The sequence below is a fragment of the Tinamus guttatus genome, unplaced genomic scaffold (assembly GCF_059628265.1).
Source record: "Tinamus guttatus ecotype Peru unplaced genomic scaffold, ASM5962826v1 Tinamus_guttatus_pri_ptg000248l, whole genome shotgun sequence".
Taxonomy (NCBI): Eukaryota; Metazoa; Chordata; class Aves; order Tinamiformes; family Tinamidae; genus Tinamus; species Tinamus guttatus.
In genome coordinates, this window is record NW_028288782.1 from 136,361 (window position 1) to 155,085 (window position 18,725).

At 48.0% G+C, this 18,725-nt stretch overlaps 2 protein-coding genes across 2 annotated transcripts; both read left to right on the top strand.

Annotated features, from left to right (window-relative positions):
* Positions 1-10,081: 10,081 nt before the first annotated feature.
* On the top strand, positions 10,082-11,463 carry LOC148594370 (olfactory receptor 12D1-like). The gene is made up of 2 exons (XM_088526637.1): positions 10,082-10,901; positions 11,312-11,463. The coding sequence occupies exons 1-2, from the start codon at positions 10,082-10,084 to the stop codon at positions 11,461-11,463; spliced, it is 972 nt and encodes a 323-aa protein (XP_088382763.1).
* A 5,345-nt stretch (positions 11,464-16,808) lies between these two features.
* LOC148594371 (olfactory receptor 4E1-like) lies at positions 16,809-17,744 on the top strand. The gene has a single exon (XM_088526648.1). The coding sequence runs from the start codon at positions 16,809-16,811 to the stop codon at positions 17,742-17,744; it is 936 nt and encodes a 311-aa protein (XP_088382774.1).
* Positions 17,745-18,725: the final 981 nt, after the last annotated feature.

Here is an 18,725-nt window from a genome sequence, read left to right on the forward strand (position 1 = left end):
TCCAGATGAGCCCACCAAGATCTTTCTCGCTTCCTGTTGACAGATGATTGTGCAGCAGAGTGCACGTGCCCTAAGACATGCATGCCCACCATTCAGAGCGGTTACGCAGCCAGTTGCAAGCAAGGGAAGGAGACTGGTGCCCCGCAGAGAGCGGGGTTCTGTTACCTCAGTGTGTGGCCACACAAATCCTGCAGTGCTTGGGCACAAGCATTTTGGGCCCTCTCTCTGCACCATGCAGAGCACACAAGCTCTCCCTGTCTCACAGAGGGAGGAGATGCTGCTGGCTGGGTCCAGGTGCTACGTCTGCCCTGCTGCCTAAGGGCCATTCCCAGCACCACAGGCCGTTTCCTAGCAGCAACCGGAGTGCCTGGGGGCCTTGTAGCTCCTGGCCTCAGCCACTTGAGATGAGCCCAGGACACGCAAGATGGCAGCTGGGGCCCTTCCATGGACACAGAGCGGCACGGAGTGGCAGAAGTGGTCATCACTTTTCCAGGAAAAGTCTGACTGTCCTCCTGTGCTGAGACCAAGGACCCATGCAGAAAGAGCCCCACACACCTAAAAAGGTAATGGGACATTTGCAACAAGGACCGAGCCCAGTGCCTGGCAGCTGGCATGCCAGTGCACACTCACTTGTCAGGGGGCACCCCTCTGTCTGGGGAACAGTGCTGCTCAGGGTGGCGTGCAGGCTTCAGCACTCGGAGCTGTATTGCAAGAGCAAGAAGAAGAAATGGTTTCAGTGGGGAGGAGAGAACGGGGGAGAGAGCACTAGCCCACTCATAGAGGAGGCGCCTAAGCGTTCCAGAGCTGTGCTCAGGCTATACAAGCAGCTGATGCAACGGGCTACAAGAGCTGGCTTCCTGGGTGATGCACCCTGTTCTGAGGGCTGTCAAAGGCATCCCATAGGGTCTCTTTTCAAGCAGGGTCCACACTGGGACATTGGGGAATTGTTGGCTGTTGCTCTTCCCCGTCTCTTTCACCACTGTGCTTGAGCCTCCCTGGCTCCTTGTCCTGTGTCAGCACAGTGGGAATATGGCTCTCTGCTGCCCTAACTGATCAGGGACGAAAGAGCCACTGGCATCTTTCCAATGCCTTTGAGCGCAAACCCACCCATTACTGCGATTCACAAAGCCCCAGAAGACATGTTGTAGATGTTATATGAGTAGGCAGATGCTTGCAAGCGTGGAGACAATTTGCATCATTGCAGGACACATGCCAAAGAGGAAACTGGGCGTTGTAGGGAGCCCGCGCTCAGGGCCCTTTCCGCGACATCCCATCACACACCTGTGCGGCAGCCCTGGGAGCAGCACGGGCAGCGGAAGTCCAAGGAGCGGATGGAGAATGCGGACGGTGCTCCACTTTCCCCTCCTTCTGCCCCAAAGGGTCCTTCATGTGCCCCGCTTGTTTGTTCAAGTTGCTGAGAAGACACCATGAGAGGCAAGAGGTTTAGGACAGGGAGCATTTGTTCCCACAAGGAAAAGGATGGGATTCCCTGCAATCTCGAGGGACTCCTTCCTGGACAAACACTCCTGCACTAGGCATTTCCATTTGGCTTCCCAAAATATCCTGACGCGGGAGGTAAGCTATGGCCATGGGAGGCTCCCACGCAAAGTGCTACACGCTTGCCTTCCAGCAAGAGAACAGCCTTGAGTGGGGTGTGTGTCGGGAGCCTTTTGGAGGCCGTAGGGCCAGCATGTGCAAAGGGGCCCGCTCTGGTGCAGAGGTCCAAACAAGCGCAGCCCTCGTCCCTTCCGCCTCCGCCAAGGCTCTCACCTGGCAGCAGGCTGCTTCTCGGGGCCTTGCCGCCTCCTGCCTGCCCCCCAGCTTGGCAGCATGGGCAGACACAGCTCCTTGCGCTGCCGCAGGATCTTTCTAGGCTGCCACTCTGCAAGGAAGAAGGCAGGAAGCTCTTGAGCAGAGCCTGCTGAGCAGCACCTTTCCAGGTGGCTGCTGTGAGGCAGCGTGGGGGGACAGGGAGCCAACATGTCCCACACGCCAACAGCTTTGGCCTTACCTCTGTTGGCCCTGGGACACTGGGGCACCTCAGGCTTTTTCTGTGTGCGTGGAGGGGCAGCGGGAGCAGCCTTGGCTTCTGGGCTGCCTTCCTCCAGAAGCTGAAATCTGGAAAGCAGAAGACAAGGCAGGTTTGAAGAAAGGGGGCTGTCTGCCCCTGGCCTCTTGCTGGCACTAATGCTCCTCCCTGTTGTCGGAGAACACCTTGCCTGCCATCTGCTTCTTGGAGGGTTTTTGCCAGAGTCTGTCCAAAGGCAGAGGACGTGGCTTAAATTCTTGTGAGCACTGAGCATGGGCAGTGCAGAGTGCGAGCAGCATCTAGGGGCCGGCCCTGTCGGCAAAGCTAAGGGCTGCAGAGGAAACGCACTCACCTGGGGAACACGTGGACTCGGCTAGACCTGGTTCCAGGAGTAACCATGTTTCCGCTTGGCTCAACAGGATCCGCTGCCCAAGGGACTTGCAAGGCAGCCCAGGCCCTTAGAGAGGTTTCGAGGGCAGCTCCCTGCCTGCTGACAAAGGCAGCAGCCCCTCGTCCTGCTACAGGAGGAGCCTGTCGCTGCAAATCCCTCTTCTGAGTCCTCTGCCATGCACATTAGCCCCTAGTTGTGGAGTGGAGATGCTCCACAGCAAAAACTTGCAAGTGCTCAATAGTCATGCCAAGCATTTAGTAGAGACAGGTATCCAGGAAGACAGGGAGTGTTTTCCTTGGGTGTGGGGAATTAATTTGGTGGGGGACACACACTGCGGAAGGTGTTTGTGTAGCCCGCCACATGCAGGATGGCCACAGAGGCTTCCCAAAGCAATGGAAGTAGGCCTGGGAAGCTGAGCAACTTACACTGCAAAGGGCCGCAAAGAGGCTTGCCCTTCTCCCCAGCCGTTGGATGCAGCTGACGTAAAACATCATGCAGAGCATGTTTCCGTGGCGGCTCAGCACACCAATGTCCCGGAAGGCAAAGGCCACATTCTGCTTGTTCTCCAAGTGGAAAGAGAATAAGTGGATGGTCTCTTCCACACAGGCTTCCACCACACGCCGTGGCAAGGATGTCACCAGGGACAAGAGCTGGTAGTTCAGTGGCTCGATCTGGATGTCGTCTGCAAGGAAGTCAAGCAGTGTCAGTGCTGCAGCAGGCGCAATTTCCAGGACTAGGTGAGAAAGACATGGGAGTGGCAGAGAGATGAAAGTGGGGACAGGTCAGCGCAAGAGAGCCCGACTTGCTGCAACACTTGCAGCAGAAGACTCCAGAGAAGGTCCTTCCCAAGAAAGAGCTCTCTGTGTGGGGAGTTGCGCAGGGGGAGCTCTGTGTGTTCCCCTAGTTGTGAAGGGCATTGTCTGCTTGTGGCAGCCCCTGCAAAGCGCAGGGAGCACACTCCCAGCCCAGCTACAGTGGCAAGGGGAAGCGGAGGGTGGACCCTGCTGTCTCACCAGGGAGAGTCACTTCGGGGCACGTGAGCCCACGCGGCCAGACCATCTGCATGCCCAACTTGAAAATGGGTCTTCGAACCCAGAGCACCTCTTCTGCACCCAGGTACAATGGCTCTTCAACTGTACAGAAGGTGCCAAGACCCTCCAGCAGGACACCCTGCACACGGAAAAGACAAAAACATGACGAGTAAGCAGTGTGTTGGTGGAAAAGGGGAGGACTCTGCAAGCACGGGCAGGCTGCTCTGTGCTCTCCCTGCTGCTGCTGCTGCAGCTGCAATAAGGAGCACTGTGGAAAGCTTTGGAGGAGAGCTCCTTGCTGCAATGTTGTCTTCACCCTCCTCTGCACATATGGCCCTCCCTGTCCTCCGAGTATTTCCTAGCATCTCAGAGCACAAGAAGATGCCAGGGCTCTCCCCGAGCACCAAGGGAGGAAAAGGACACTGTCTCTCTGCTTGATCTCTCCATTCTGGCCACAGGCAAAAGAGTAGGCCCACGAGGTGCCGACTGGTTTCTCCCACAAGCTCTGCACGTGCTTTCTCTCCAAGTTAGCTAAGGAGCTGCTCTGCCGCACGCTGGCCGGTGGCAGTGCGCTGCCATTGCGCTGGGGGAAGGATCATTCCCAGGGCCCAGGACGGCCTGGGAAACTGCAAGGCTGCAGTGCGAGGGGAGCAGGACGCCAGCCCACCTTGCCAATCACAAGCTGCTGCAGGATGTATCGGGAAACAACATCCCAAACCATGACAATCTCTGTGAAGCAAGGGAAAGAAGTGTCAGGCAGCTCCAAGCTCTGCGCAAGCTGCTCCTCCCGGGGTGACAGAGGCACGCACATTCAAATCAACCAAAAAGCCACCTCGCAGCTGCCGAGCTTGTCTATGGCACCGTTGCAGGCTGCCCGCCTCCCGCTGATCCCCATGGAGGTGCAGAGAAGAAAGCGGGACAAGGGAAGGGTTTGGCAGAAGGGCAGCGGCCACCTGCCTCCTGGCCAAGGATGCCATCTCCAAGCTCAAGCTATGTTCTGCCCACTGGAGGCCCACGAGGATACAGGAGGAAGAAACAGAGCTTGCGTCAAACAAGAAGAGAGGCGGCATTGGTGGCAGGCTCTTTAGAGACCCGTGGGAATGCCGGGACACCTGCAGCCCCTGGAGGAAGGACCCCTTCCCACCCAGAGCCAGTCCACAGAGGGCCTCCCCCTTCCCAGGCAGATCTGACCCCACACTGCAACTCCCTGAGCAGAGGGAGCTCTGCCCAAAGCAGCATGGAGCTCAGGGCAGCAGCACGACCAAGAACCATGAGTCCCGCGCAACACTCTGTCTCCCAAGATGGATAGGATCCTCGGGCTAGGCTCTTACAACAGCCCCCAGCCCTCTGCAGGCTACAGCCCCGGAACCACAGCTGCTTTGGCAACTAACATGGTCTGCGGCACCTGCTGAAGCAGTGCCCAAAACCCTTACCCTCAGCAGAGAGCTGCAGGAGCACGGGGAACAAAACTACAGGCCTGTCAAGTTCCCCTTTAATTGTTACACTGTTCCTAGGACATTACATTTTCATCTATCTCAGGCCAGCCAAGAGTTTAGTGGCAGACAAAGTTGTGTCGATCTTCTTCACTGCCATCATCCCTCTGATGAATCTCTGATGAATCTCTCTGTGTTTGTGGCGGACCTTGTAAGTGGGATGTGAGATGTGGTCCCAAATGATTAATACCTGTTTGAATCTGAGCTGTCTGGAAGGACTGCCTTCCATTCCAAACCTGTAAAAGATGCCCTGCTTCTCCCCGGCTTCATTAAATGCACAGTTGTGACACCAGCAAGTGAGGGAAGTGCATTCAGGGATGAAGGAGCTTCCTACTCTCACCACCTACTATGCAACGAAACCACAAGCAAGGGAATGGGGTAGGCGAAAGGAGTGTGGAAAGAAGGAGCTCTTGAGCTTGACTCTAGTCTGATGCTGTGAAGAGACATGAGTGGCATAGAAGAAGGGGGAGGCCTGAGTGGTGCAATGTGTGCTGCAGCCCTCCCGCTGAGGAAATACCGCTCTTCTGATCATTTCTTCACTTCTGTGATGAGGCAGGAGATATGATTGAGGAGAACCTCAAAGGCCTCTCATTTCTGGCTTCAAGTGCCCCTCACTTCTTGGTTTAAAGTGCTCCTGGGAGGACATCAGCTGTGGAGCTTGAATGGGACTGTCAGTGTGTCAAACTGCATGGTTGAGTTGAGGAAGGACCCTTTTAAGAAGCACCTTTCTTAGACAAAGTCCTTCTTTGTGAAGAGAAGAGAAAAATTCCCAGAGCAGACAAAGGGTGCTTGCTCATTCTTCATGAGCTTTCCGTTTTGCTTTGCCTTCTTTCTGTTTGTGGTGGAACTTGAAGGTGGAATGGGCAAAGTGTTCTCCAATGACACATGCTTAGTTAGGTTTGACCTGTGGAAAGGATCACCCTCCAAACGAAACCCAGAAAAGGTACTCTGCTTTGTGCAGGGTTCATTTAAGATCCGAATTTCAGCTCATTTCTTTATGGAGGTTCGTGAATGGATGAACCAATGGAGATTCCCACTCTCCGTACGTACTATCCCGCAACGCCACAACCAAGAAGGCACTGGGTGGAATGATGAGGGAAGGAGGAGATGCTATTGAGCTTGACTCTAGGTGGACATTCTGAGGAGGTCGGCAAGGTACCCTGCTTCATAAAGGTTTCATTACATAGCCATATGCCATCTCATCTAACTAGCGGCATGCATGCATGGATGAAAGGCCTTGTCACTGTCCCTCCCTACTATGCAGCAAAACCACATCCATGGTTACGGGTATTGGATGAATGAGTGTGGAATGAGGACGCTGTTGAACTTGACTCTCTTCTGGTGTGAAGAGTCGTGAGAGTTGTAGAATAAGTGGGAGGCCCTGTGTGAATATAAGGTGTGACCCAAAGTGTGTGTAAAACGTCTGTTGGGGCTGGGCATGCTCCACTGATCACGTGGCTGCTAGTCAAGTGGGAAAGTAGGGTCCCTGGGTTGGTGCCCCAGTTTGGTTGGTGCCTGGCAGCGGACTTAGAGCTGGTGTGGCCCAGGGGAATCTGGCTGTTTAATTGAAACAAAGCATCAAGGCCCATGATGGATGTTGATGCAATGTGATTTCTGCCCAGCATTATGAATCCAAAGGTGAAGAAATTGAAAGAAGTGCAGGTAAATGGCGGGAGTAACTATGACTCTCCTAGGATGGGACCATAGTTACTAACTGGGCATTGCTGCAGAGGCAACACCTCCTTGCCGGTCCTGCTGGAGCCCAAGTTTTGGGTGACTAAGCTTGCCTCTGCCCCAGTCTTGTTACTCTCTCCCTACTGACCAGAAATCACCAGCTGCTCAGTAGTATCTCAAGGTGACTGCAAATTTATCTGAGCCAAGATTATTCATATCTAGGTCATAGCCCTTTCCCTTGGGGCTTCAATTTGCATCCCAGTTGAATTTGAGGGATTTGTTCTTCCGAGTTAATCCAAGCCTCTAGAGACATGTTTTCCAAACCAGTGAAATGCCGGGCCGTAAAGTTTGTTTCTGGGAGCACGCAGGCTGAGGAATTGCCCAGTGATACTGCAAGGACACATCCTGCAGTTGTTAGAGGTGAGCCTGTGTTCCATGTTAACCCAGGGGTCTATGAGATGTTGGCTGCCAGAGGCTCATCTCTGAGAACAGTGGTGGAATCACTCCCCAAGGAAGAGGTGAAGCCCAGTGAAGTTGCATCTGCCTCTGGGCCTGCAATCTCTTTGCCTGATGCTGTCCTGGGTGCCTCAGACCAGGCAACTGAGGTGGGAACATCAGTCGTCCAGCTACCACTAGACCACCCAGCATGTCCATGCTGTGGTACCAGAGTGGAGAAAATGGCAGCCCTAGCAGAACATTTAAAGAGGACCCATGGCCATCAACGAGTCCTTTATCAGTGCTCCCGTTGTGAGAGAACAAATGAGAACCATCATAGTATTGCCTGTCACTTCCCAAAGTGCCGTGTGCTCCCAGCTGAACCAGAAGAAGGACCCTCGGAAGTCCCAGCGTGGCAGTGTGAGGAATGTGATCGCAAGTTTAAGACCAGGAGCGGCCTCTCTCAGCACAAGAGACATGTGCATCCCATCATGAGGAACCTGGAACAGATTGAGCAGTCTCTCCCTAAGGGACAGGGTTTGAGAGGTATGCATAAGAGCTGCTGGTCTGAGGAGGAAACGGCGCAATTGATCGAACTTGAAGAGAAATTTAAGAATATGCGCTTTATTAATAAGCAGATTAGTGAACATTTGCCCACAAAAAACACCAAAGCAGATCAGTGATAAGAGATGGCAGCTGGAGGCAGCAGGGAGGGCATCGGTGCTGCCACTGAGAGCTGATCCAGAGCATGGGAGGGACATACACACTGAGATGGAGAGAGTGGAGGTTGTGAAGAGGAAATACAGGTGAGGGATTGGGGAACAAATCAGCCCTGGGCTCGTCTATCCTTGGTGGATATTATTCTATATATTATTCTAAGTTGGAGGCTCCATGCACGTACAACCTGTGCTTTGGGCTGGACAGTGGTGAAATACCTCTATTTTGATTGCTTTTGCATTTCCCTGGTGAGATGCTGGGGGGACAGAGTGGGGAGGGTGGTGACATTACCACAGTATGCCAGCAAACGATGACCACATGTGGCACCCACTTCCCTGGCAGTCTGGCTAAGCTCATGGTTCCCCATGGGCAGATGTGGCACCTCCACTTCTCCCCATGGAAGGAGGAGGGGGATGGAGGGGTGCCTGGAAGAGAGGTGAAGGGGAATGAAGAGGTGGGGAGGGGAGAGGAAGAAGCACCCATGGGAAAAGGAAGCCCAAATGGTGACTGCGTAACTCTAGATTCATAAAGGTTCTCTGTCCCTGCTGTAGAGCAGTTTGCTGATGGATTGCTGTCAACTTGACAGTTGAATTACACTCACATACTAGGACATCTGAAACAGTACTGGATTTATACTTCTAGAGCTGGTGTGACTTTCTGAATGATTATAAAGAATTCCAGTTTGCCTTCATGCATATCTTCTCCGTTTCTACCACAGACTAGCGGCAAGTGTTTGTCTTACTACTAAAATATTCACTCATAAACTGTCTCATATACGTTTTAGGAGATTGCGTGCTAAAGTTTTCAATGAAAAGAGAAAGAGAATTGCTTAGGCATCTTTAGCATAAATGTAAACACTTTTCTGCACCCTTAATGATCTTAGCAATCCTGTGCACAGAAAAGCACTGAGAACAATAGACTAAGTAATGGACTGAATCCTTGGTACAAGATCTTCTATCAGCTTCATCTCCAAAATATACACAACCTGAGAGCACTCCCTGTGCACCTAGTATTGCATTATTCGGTGCTCTTTTAGGTATTCAAGGACTTTTACAATTAACATAACTTGTTATCTCCATCTTTAGAAGAAAAGAGAAAAGAAGTGAAAAGAAGTGAAAAGAAGTGAAAAGAAAAGAAAAGAAAAGAAAAGAAAAGAAAAGAAAAGAAAAGAAAAGAAAAGAAAAGAAAAGAAAAGAAAAGAAAAGAAAAGAAAGAATTATAAAGGGATCAAAGGAAAGGATGTTAAGATAGAGACCTTAACAGGTTAACTGTGTAGTGGTATCAAAAGCAATGAAACCATGCTACCTATTCAACCTAGTATACCTGGGAATATCAAAAAGATGTTACACACTTCTTCAGAAAAGCCACATTAAAAATAATCTTTCTGAGAATTAGGCATTATATCCTTGCATATTTGAATATGTATATATTTTTATTCTACACCTTCCTCCTGTTTATGGGAGCTTGCTGTACAAATAATCATTACCAATATTAACAGGGTGTGGCTAGAGGAAAACTCATTGTTATTTTATCAGTTCAACTCCCACAACATCATAGCTTTCTATGCCCCTGAAATGCTATGCCTTGGTGTTTTCTGAAGTAAACCCCCTAAGATTCAGAGGCTTGATCCCAAGAGGAGTTAGCAAAGAGACAGGAATTTTCCTTGGCCAGAAATAAATGTGATCACTTCAGTGGCAGAGAGTACTATATAAAGAAGGAAGAATGAAAATTAATCCTCTTTGACAGCAGTGCATTATATGGGATCTACTCCACTGCTATAGTTCTCTCAGCTTCTTGAAAGATACCGTTTATTCAGCTAGGAACTGGAATGAAGAAGAAAACCTACTGCAGGACTCTTCTTTGATTTCTTTTTTATTTTTTTAAAAACGAAAACCTACAGGATTTCAGAGTAATCTTCATGCAAACATTAGGTAAACAGCCTTCCTTTTTCCATTCATCGCTGCCTGCCTTCCCCATAAATTTCTTTGCTTGCTGTTTTCAAATATGCCATTCCTTTCAGTGGGCTGGTATACAGGTGGCAATTACAGCGTCACTATCGACCCTAGAGCTTACAGCAATTCCAGCATTTGTTGAAGGGTCTGGAGTGGGACATCAAGTAATTCTTCTGTGCCCTTTTCCACAAGATCTGATACAAATCTGTGTCCTGGATTGGTATCTGATCTTTTTGATTTATGAAGCAGCATCAGCTGCTGATGCACCTTATAGAGGAGGGCTCTAGGGAATGTGTAGAGTAGCTCAGGATGGAAAGATAGCAAGCTACTGCTAAGTTAGTGTCTCTTTCCCTGCAGGCATGGAGAACCACACAGAGGTGAGGAAGTTCATCCTCCTTGGCCTGAGCAATGTTCAAGGGCTGCAGCAATTCCTGTTTGTGCTCTTCTTGCTGCTCTACCTGTCTAGCCTGCTGGGGAATATGGCAATCATGATCGTAGTGGTGTGCGAGTCCCAGCTACACACCCCCATGTACTTTTTCCTCTGCAACCTCTCCTGCCTGGATATTTTCTACTCCACAGTTACTGTACCCAAGATGCTGGCTGGCTTCCTCTTGGGGCACCCCCAGGACATTTCCTACACGGGCTGCCTAAGCCAGCTCCACTTCTTCCACTTCCTGGGCAGCAGCGAAGCTTTGCTGCTGGCTGTCATGGCCTATGACCGCTTTGTGGCCATCTGCAACCCCCTGCGCTACACCCTGCTCATGAGCCCACGGGCCTGCCTCCTGCTGGCTGCGGCCACTTGGGCTACGGGCTTCCTCCACGCTCTCATGCACACGGTCATGACCTCCCAGCTCCATTTCTGCGGCCCCAACCACATCCACCACTTCTTCTGCGACATCAAGCCTCTGGTGAGACTGGCTTGCAACAGCAACCAGCTCAACCTCAACCTTCTCAGCATCATCACTGGGGCCATTGCGATAGGCTCTTTTGTCTTCACACTTTTTTCTTACCTGTACATATTTTCCTTCCTCCAACTGAAAGTCCGGTCCACGGAGGGAAAGAGGAAAGCCTTCTCCACTTGCATCTCCCATCTCACAGTAGTCGCCTTACTTTATGTCCCTGTCATTTCTAACTATGTGCCACCTTCCTCAAGGAATTCACCCAAGAGGGACATGAGAGGCTGAGGGAGCTGGGCCTGTTCAGCCTGGAGAAGAGAAGGCTGAGAGGGGATCTAATCAGTGTATATAAATACCTCAAGGGAGGGAGTGCAGAGGACGGTCATGGTCTCTTTTCAGTGGTGGCCACTGATAGGACTAGAGGAAATGGCCGGAAACTGAAACATCAAAAATTCCATAGGAACTTAAGGAAAAATTTCTTAACAGTGAGGGTGACAGAGCACTGGAACAGGCTGCCCAGAGAGGTTGTGGAGTCTCCTTCTCTGGAGATCTTCAAAACCCGCTTGGATGCAGTCCTGTGCCACGTGCTTTAGGTGTCCCTGCGTATGCAGGGGGGTTGGACTAGATGATCTCTAGAGGTCCCTTCCAACCCTAAGCATTCTATGATTCTATGATTCTATGATTCTGTGATAGCCACTCTTATGTATAATGTTGTCACGTCAGTGCTCAACCCTTTGATTTACACTCTGAGAAATGTGGAGGTGAAACGTGCCCTAAAGAGAAGACTTTTTCCCAGAGAGTTACTGATACAGAACATGTTCTTTCGTGCAGCTTCTGTGGGGTAGTAGGCAGTGGGAAATCTAAACAGAGGAGCTTTTGGCTCTAGACTGTGATATGCAGAAATCTCCTTTTCACTCTCAATGGCTTGAATACCTTCAGAAACACCCTACATATTAGATGTGGTCTCATGTCACCTGTCTTGGGCAGTATCAATGCTGAAAGATGAATATAACATCCCTTAGCAAAATTGCATTTTGGTAAGGGGATGGGCCACAGAAAGATGCCTTTTCCATTGCAGATACCATTATGTCGCTCAGGTACCATTATGTCGATAAAGAACCACATAGCCAAGACACAGTTACTAGTTGAAGCAGCATTTTTTCACTCATGCAAGCTGCATAATAATAAATATTTGTCTGCTTGCTAATTCTAATCACAACGCAACAGCCAATAAGATTTTGCACCATAGAATACTAAAAAATATAATCCTGAGGAACCCATCAAACCCAGAAAAAAAACGAAAAAAAAAAAAAAAAAACACAAAAAACCACATATATATATATATATATATGTTGTTCTCCACTACAGAAGCCAGACATTATCTTGGACTTGGCAGTAAAACTTTCGCAGATTTCCCAAGGTACATGGGGTATGAAAGTGCTAATCAGCCATGAACATCACAATGATGAGGATGTTCACAGACATGATCACCATGTAAATCATGATCACCATGTAAATCACTAGAAAGAGAGGTATTAAAATTTATAAATGCTTCCAAATGCCCAAAGAATGATTTTCCTGACCTGTTTTTAAAGTCCTCAATATCCTCATTATTTTTTTCTTCTTCTTTCTTTTTTCTTTCAATGAATTGCACCTAGAAAAATGAATAATGTTAAAAATCAGGTCACAAACATTAATGAGAGCAGTTCTACATGTATTCTGTATTTGAAACATACTCTAGTGTGCTTCATTCAGCAAAGATCAGACCCAAAGGGGAAAAATTTCTGCCCTCTTCTAACACTCATTTTAAAACAGGTATCTGATGGGACTGATGGAAGAGTGTGAATTGCCTTCAAGAATTTTCTCCTTTTGCACTTACTGCAGGTAGTAGGAAGGCCTGTGGAAGATCTGGTGAGGAGTCATTGACTGGTAGAGTACGTGATAGCTGGCCCAGCTTGTGAGACTGTACACTGACCAAGTTCCCATCAGAACCAGACACACATATGACCGCTCCATTCTTATAACCAAATGTGTCTTCCTCAGCAATGCTTTTTTTTTCCCCTAAGATCCACCATTCATCTGTTACAAAGCTTGAAATTCTGGGTGACCTCCTCTGTGCACAGATGATCATCTCTTGGGTAGAATGGGTGGCCCAGATGTTCTTCCTTCATCTCTGGCTATACAGAGATCTGCATCCTTGATAAAACAGGCTATGAATGCTAGAGGGCCAGCTTCAACCCTGGGCACTATCTCATATGCATGCAAGAGTATGGTATGGGTACAGGGATCTCCTATGGACTGACTGGAATGATGATCAAACTGTCCCGCTTCACAGAATTTGACAGCTTGATCTATAATGAGTTGCTAGTGATTGAGGCAGCTCACACACATACCAACAGCTAGCTAAACCCCATGATCTTCATCCTGGGAAGTGAGTACATGAGGTGGGCACTCCCTAAGCTAACTGGGAGAAAAGCAGCCACAGAGGAGAAATAAAGGCTAGAGCAAAAGAAGTGGCAGTTTCCAGGGTCAGCTGTTGTTTTTCAGCTTTATCAACAAGAGATAAATTTCACTGGGACAAACTGGCACCTAATCTCCTTCTGTGCAGATAATCCTGGTACCTCCATTTGTGCATGCTGAGGAGACTGTTTGAACTCTCTTGCCTTGCTGAGAGACATAGAAAAAGGAGATTTCTTCCAAGATTAAGTTACCATACAAAAGATACCACGTTTTACCTTTATTTTGGAAGTGTGTTCAGAGTAATGTGCAAGTTTCCATTTTGAGCTAAGATTTTAGCAAGCCGAGGCTTAGTTAATTCCTTTGCTTGATATATCTTTTTTTTCTTTTTTCCTTTCCTTTCCTTTCCTTTCCTTTCCTTTCCTTTCCTTTCCTTTCCTTTCCTTTCCTTTCCTTTCCTTTCCTTTCCTTTCCTTTCCTTTCCTTTCCTTTCCTTTCCTTTCCTTTCCTTTCCTTTCCTTTCCTTTCCTTTCCTTTCGTTTCCTTTCCTTTCCTCTCCTCTCCTTTCCTTTCCTTTCCACCCCTTCCCCCTTCCCTCTTCCATTCCCTCCTCTCCTCTCCTCTCCTCTCCTCTCCTCTCCTCTCCTCTCCTCTCCTCTCCTCTCCTCTCCTCTCCTCTCCTCCCCTCCCCTCCCCTCCCCTCTTTTGTTTCCCCTATCACTGTTCAAAAGCAGTTTTAAACTTCCATACTTCTTACTGACAGAGCAATTAAAGATGCAAATGAAAAAGTGGAGAAAATAACCCTGCCCATGCTTGATTTTTTTTTCTGTTGCTATGGCCAGGAGATAATAAACATAATGCTTGAATTCATTAGCCATATTGTTTATTAATATTTCCCCCATTTAAAGAAAAATCCCCTAAGATGAATGCCTGAAGGAGCAATCTTTTGCCAGTTCATGGGACCTTTTGATTGGCAATAGTTGCAATACTTGCAGGGTGCAGATTTTCATTTCTTATGCAGAGGCCTTCCTCCACATTGACTTTATGATCCCTGTCCTAAGTCCAAGGCATTTGGACAGAACTCATGGACTGCATTGTGCTCTCCCTATGTGAAAACTTGGTATTAGCTCACCTAGAAGACCTTTAAGAAGGCAAAGTGTGTTATGTGGCTTTATGGGTGAACATTAAAATGAACTCTGAACAACTGTGTGAGGTGTAGCCACACAGATTTGCTGGGTGACTAAGTGGACTCACAGCTCTACTCCCAGTGGACTTATTAAATCTATTCCAAAGCTCATACTGTCAGCTGCCTAGGATGATTTAACAAATCCCTTTGGGACTCACTAGTAAAGTAGGAATTTAACATTCCTTGAGTCTCAGAGATGACTTTTAGACAAGTATACAGCCGCAGCTTTGTCAGTTCTCTATGACTTTATCACAGCACAAAAGGTTCTCCATTGGGTGTTGAGAGTAATTGAGTACCACAAGCCCTGGCTCTCCAGAACTAGCTGTTATAGGGCAGGGTTGAAGGTTTAAGTCACCTCTACATCCTCGTGTATTCTGTCAGTGTTGAGCTTCAGCTTCTGATTTAGGGCTTCTCTTCTTCACGTTGGCAGGAATGCCTTGGAAGTAGGCAGAAAGTTCAGCTTCTATTTTGATTTTTTTGCAATGTTTATAACCAATCAAGATTCTTTTTTGTTTGCTTGTTTTTGTTCTGTTTTCAGTAAAGTCTTGTACTACTTAAATATCAGAACCTTTCTCCAGTATGAGGGGACCATCTGCTCAGGATAACTTGGGTATATTAGGGGGACCATAAAAATTTTTATTCTCTTTTTTTTTTTAAATAATTTAAAAAAACAAATTAAAGCAAATACTTTCTGTTCCATTGCCAGACTTACTAGTTCCTTTGGCTAGAAGAATTTACAGATGCTGACAAAAAGGAAGAAATTTATTTACCCATTTTCACTTTTTACACCAAAAATTACCTTTTCTTTTATGGAGAGAAAAGACTTCAATTCAGCTCGTTCAAGTCACAATCATTCTTTTTCCAGACACCCCTGGAGACTACGTTAAGCTCATTTTTCCTACTCTTTTTCACTTTGGGTTTCTTGCAGAGAGAAGGGGCTGAGACATTGACTAGAAAGAAAATAACACTTTGATTTGGTTGATTTTCAGTTGTTTTTGTAAGATCTTTAGTGCAGGAGAAAAACAAGCATCTGATTGGAGACATCAGCATCTGTCTCTCAGCAGACTCGAAGAAACAGAGGAGCATCCGTGTATGTCCTTGGCTGCTTTAAAGCCCTATGAAAATGTCAGTCGCGGGAGTTGTGGCAGAGGAAACTACCAATGTAATTTCACACTTTACAGGCTTGCGGCTCCACTGGTAACAGCTGTCGACCACTTTTGGGGTATTCAGCCATTTCTGGAGCATCTACATGCTGTTAAAAATGTAGCGATCATCCAGGTGCTTGGTTAGTCCTGCACTCAGAAGCTCAGCATTAGCTGCAGCAAGAAAATCACAGTGCCATTGATTTCCAAATACAAGAACCCTGGGTATCATACTCAGACATGGCTTTAGTTTAGCAAAGTGGGGAATTTTGACATGTCCTGCCATTTCCCACATCATTATTTTTATTGTTTGTCTGTTTTGAACCACGCACTGTAAACAAGCTTCTCCTTTGTTGGACAGGGTTCCGATTTGATGTCCTCCTATTTCTCTGCTATTTGCAAGATGAGAATTTGTGTTTGTGTGTTTTTGATTATTTTGCCAATGTTTCTAAATTTTCATTTCAGAATGAAAATAAATAGGCAGGAATAGTGAAATACAAAATGGGGATAGATATTCAAGGTCTGAATTTGAGACTGCATGTGTTGCATTGCTGATCCCTCATAAATATGCCAGATATCAAGCCGCTAAGGTTTCTGACTGAGTGAAACACGTGAATCTGTCCTCCTCAAGCAAGTTCCCAACTGGGAAGGTGAAATCCACACACAGCTGAATATGCAGAGAGCTATCCGTCAGGAAAGAAGGTGTCATAGCATTCTCAGAGTCTGTGAGGGGGGTTCTTCTTTAGGGAGAAGGTTAGAAACTCAGACAAGGTTTAGCAAATAGTAGCAACAAGTATGTAGGGCTTTCAAATGATCTTGTAGTGAAAGTCTAAGCCTGTAATCTGTGAGATCTATGAAGAAGTTGTCAGTGAGATCTCTGAAGCCTATTCAGATGTCATCTCACTAAACTGCAAAGACCAACACAGAAGTCTTCCACTAAGCATTTGCTTTCCTTTACTGTGAAGGAAGAGAAATATCTATAGGCACAGATTCATGCATTTCGTGTCTGATAATTGCAGAAAGGTAGCTTAAAGTAGACGCCTGAAATCAGGAAAGATGGATCGTGAGATTTATTCTGCCAGGAGGCAAATCCTTCTGCTAACTGATAGCTCCTGAATAATTCAGAGAAATAGATCAGCTTGCATTGCATTGTCTGGAAACAGAAGTAGTCCAGGTATCTCACTTGAAAGCCTGTTCTGGTACTCACTGTGCTCCAAACTTGAATACTTCTGCTAATATTAGGCATCGCCTTTTGGGTGAAACTACTTGGCTTCACCCTGTTTTGTCTTTGTTCCTCCGTAGGGCTCAAATTTGTAAGTCTGCCATTGTTTTCTTTCCTCTCATACCATCAATTTAATTCTCCTTTCACTGTGTCCTTTCTCCTAGGTGCAACACAGCAGAAGACATGGTGTGGCAGAATCACACTAGGGTGAGTGATTTTTTCCTCTCGGGCCTCACCACCAACCATGCTGTAGAGCTCGTCCTCTTCATCTTCTTCATGATGATCTATGTGCTGATTATTTTGGGCAACAGTCTCATCATCTTCACAATTACACATGATCAGCGTCTGCACACTCCCATGTACTTCTTCCTCAGTAACCTCTCTGTCATTGACATATGCCACTCCTCGGTGGTGATTCCCAAGATGCTGGCTAACTCCTTGACGGACAAGAAGAGCATCTCCTTTGAGGAGTGTATGGCACAGATGTTCTTCCTCCACCTCTTTGCCTGCACAGAGATTTTTCTCCTCACCATCATGGCCTATGATCGCTACCTAGCCATCTGCAATCCCATGCGTTATGGCACCATCATGAGCCGGAAGATGTGCCTCCAGCTGGCCACAGTCATGTGGATGGGAGGACTGATACATTCTGTAGCCCTCTCTGTCCTGACTCTCAACCTCCCATACTGTGGTCCCAGTGCCATCGACAACTTCTTTTGTGACGTCCCCTTGGTCATTAAGTTGGCCTGCACAAACACCCATGTCTTAGAAATGCTGATTATCTCCAACTCAGGCCTCATCTCTGTGGTTTGCTTCCTGGTGCTGGTGACTTCCTATGTGGTCATCTTGGTCTCACTGAGGAACCATCTCTCAGAAGGGCAGCACAAAGCCTTATCCACCTGTGCGGCTCACTTGACGGTTATGACACTGTTCCTAGGACACTGCATTTTCATCTATCTCAGGCCAGCCAAGAGTTTAGCGGCAGACAAAGTTGTGTCAATCTTCTTCACTGCCATCACCCCTCTGATGAATCCTATTATCTATACTTTAAGGAATGAAGATATGCAAAATGCTTTGAGAAAGCAATGCAGGCGGCAGATTGATTGCCAAGACAAGTGACACAAGTGATACTGCTGGAGGTGACCATGAGGATGCCAATCCCTGGGTATTGCCTGTGCCTATCCCCTCTGCGCAGGGTGTTCTCCAGTCATTAATCTTCAGCTTTTGCCTTCTCTGCACCCAGAACATGGACTTGAAATCAAACAATGACATTAGGTTATCTTACCTTACCTTACCTTACCTTACCTTACCTTACCTTACCTTCTTTGTCTTTTTATCAAGAACAGAAATTAATCATAGGTGCATTTATGGCATTGAACGTACTTTGGAGGCCACACTGGCCTCTGCCCACTTCCAGCTTGTTCTTAACTGTATTTCTTACATATTAAAGTACTTTGTACATGAGTGAGAGCTTCCCCTTGCTCTGGTGCTTCTACTAAGTCTATGTCATGGAACGAGTCGTGGAGGGGGTGAGTGACGTAGGAAGTCACTATGAGGTCAGCTCACGTCCATGGGCCCAAAGCAGGTAGTGAAGTAGTGAAGCTCCAGACCCAGGAGGGAAGGAGGGGTTCCCAGGTCTGTGGAGGTGATACTCTTTCTGGGAAGGAGTGTGCACTCCGTGCCTACCTCATATTCCCCTCTTCTACCCTTTGGGTCCCTGACAGGGGGGCCTTGAGGTGGGAAGGGAAGTGAGCCTCTCCTTCATTCTCCATGGGGTAACACTGAAGTCCAGTCCCCCAGCATCAGGGAAGATGGGGAAGGGCAGAGCTCCAACCAGCTACCCCACCATTGCCAAGTAATAGGGAACAGATATGATCCCCAGGATGCTAAGGCCTGTAAGATCAGTGGGCTCCTCCACAGCTTCCCAATGTAGACAGCCAGTAGGTTCTCCGCAGTGTCCTGGTGGGCAGCACAGGGATCTGCTCTGCGGTAGGTCTGGGCTGGAGCCCTGGGTAGGAAAGGGTTCTGAAGGGCAGTGACAGGCCTCCAGAGAGAGCAGGTCTGTTCCCCTCCAGGCCAGAGCAGGTGAAGGGCCTCAGC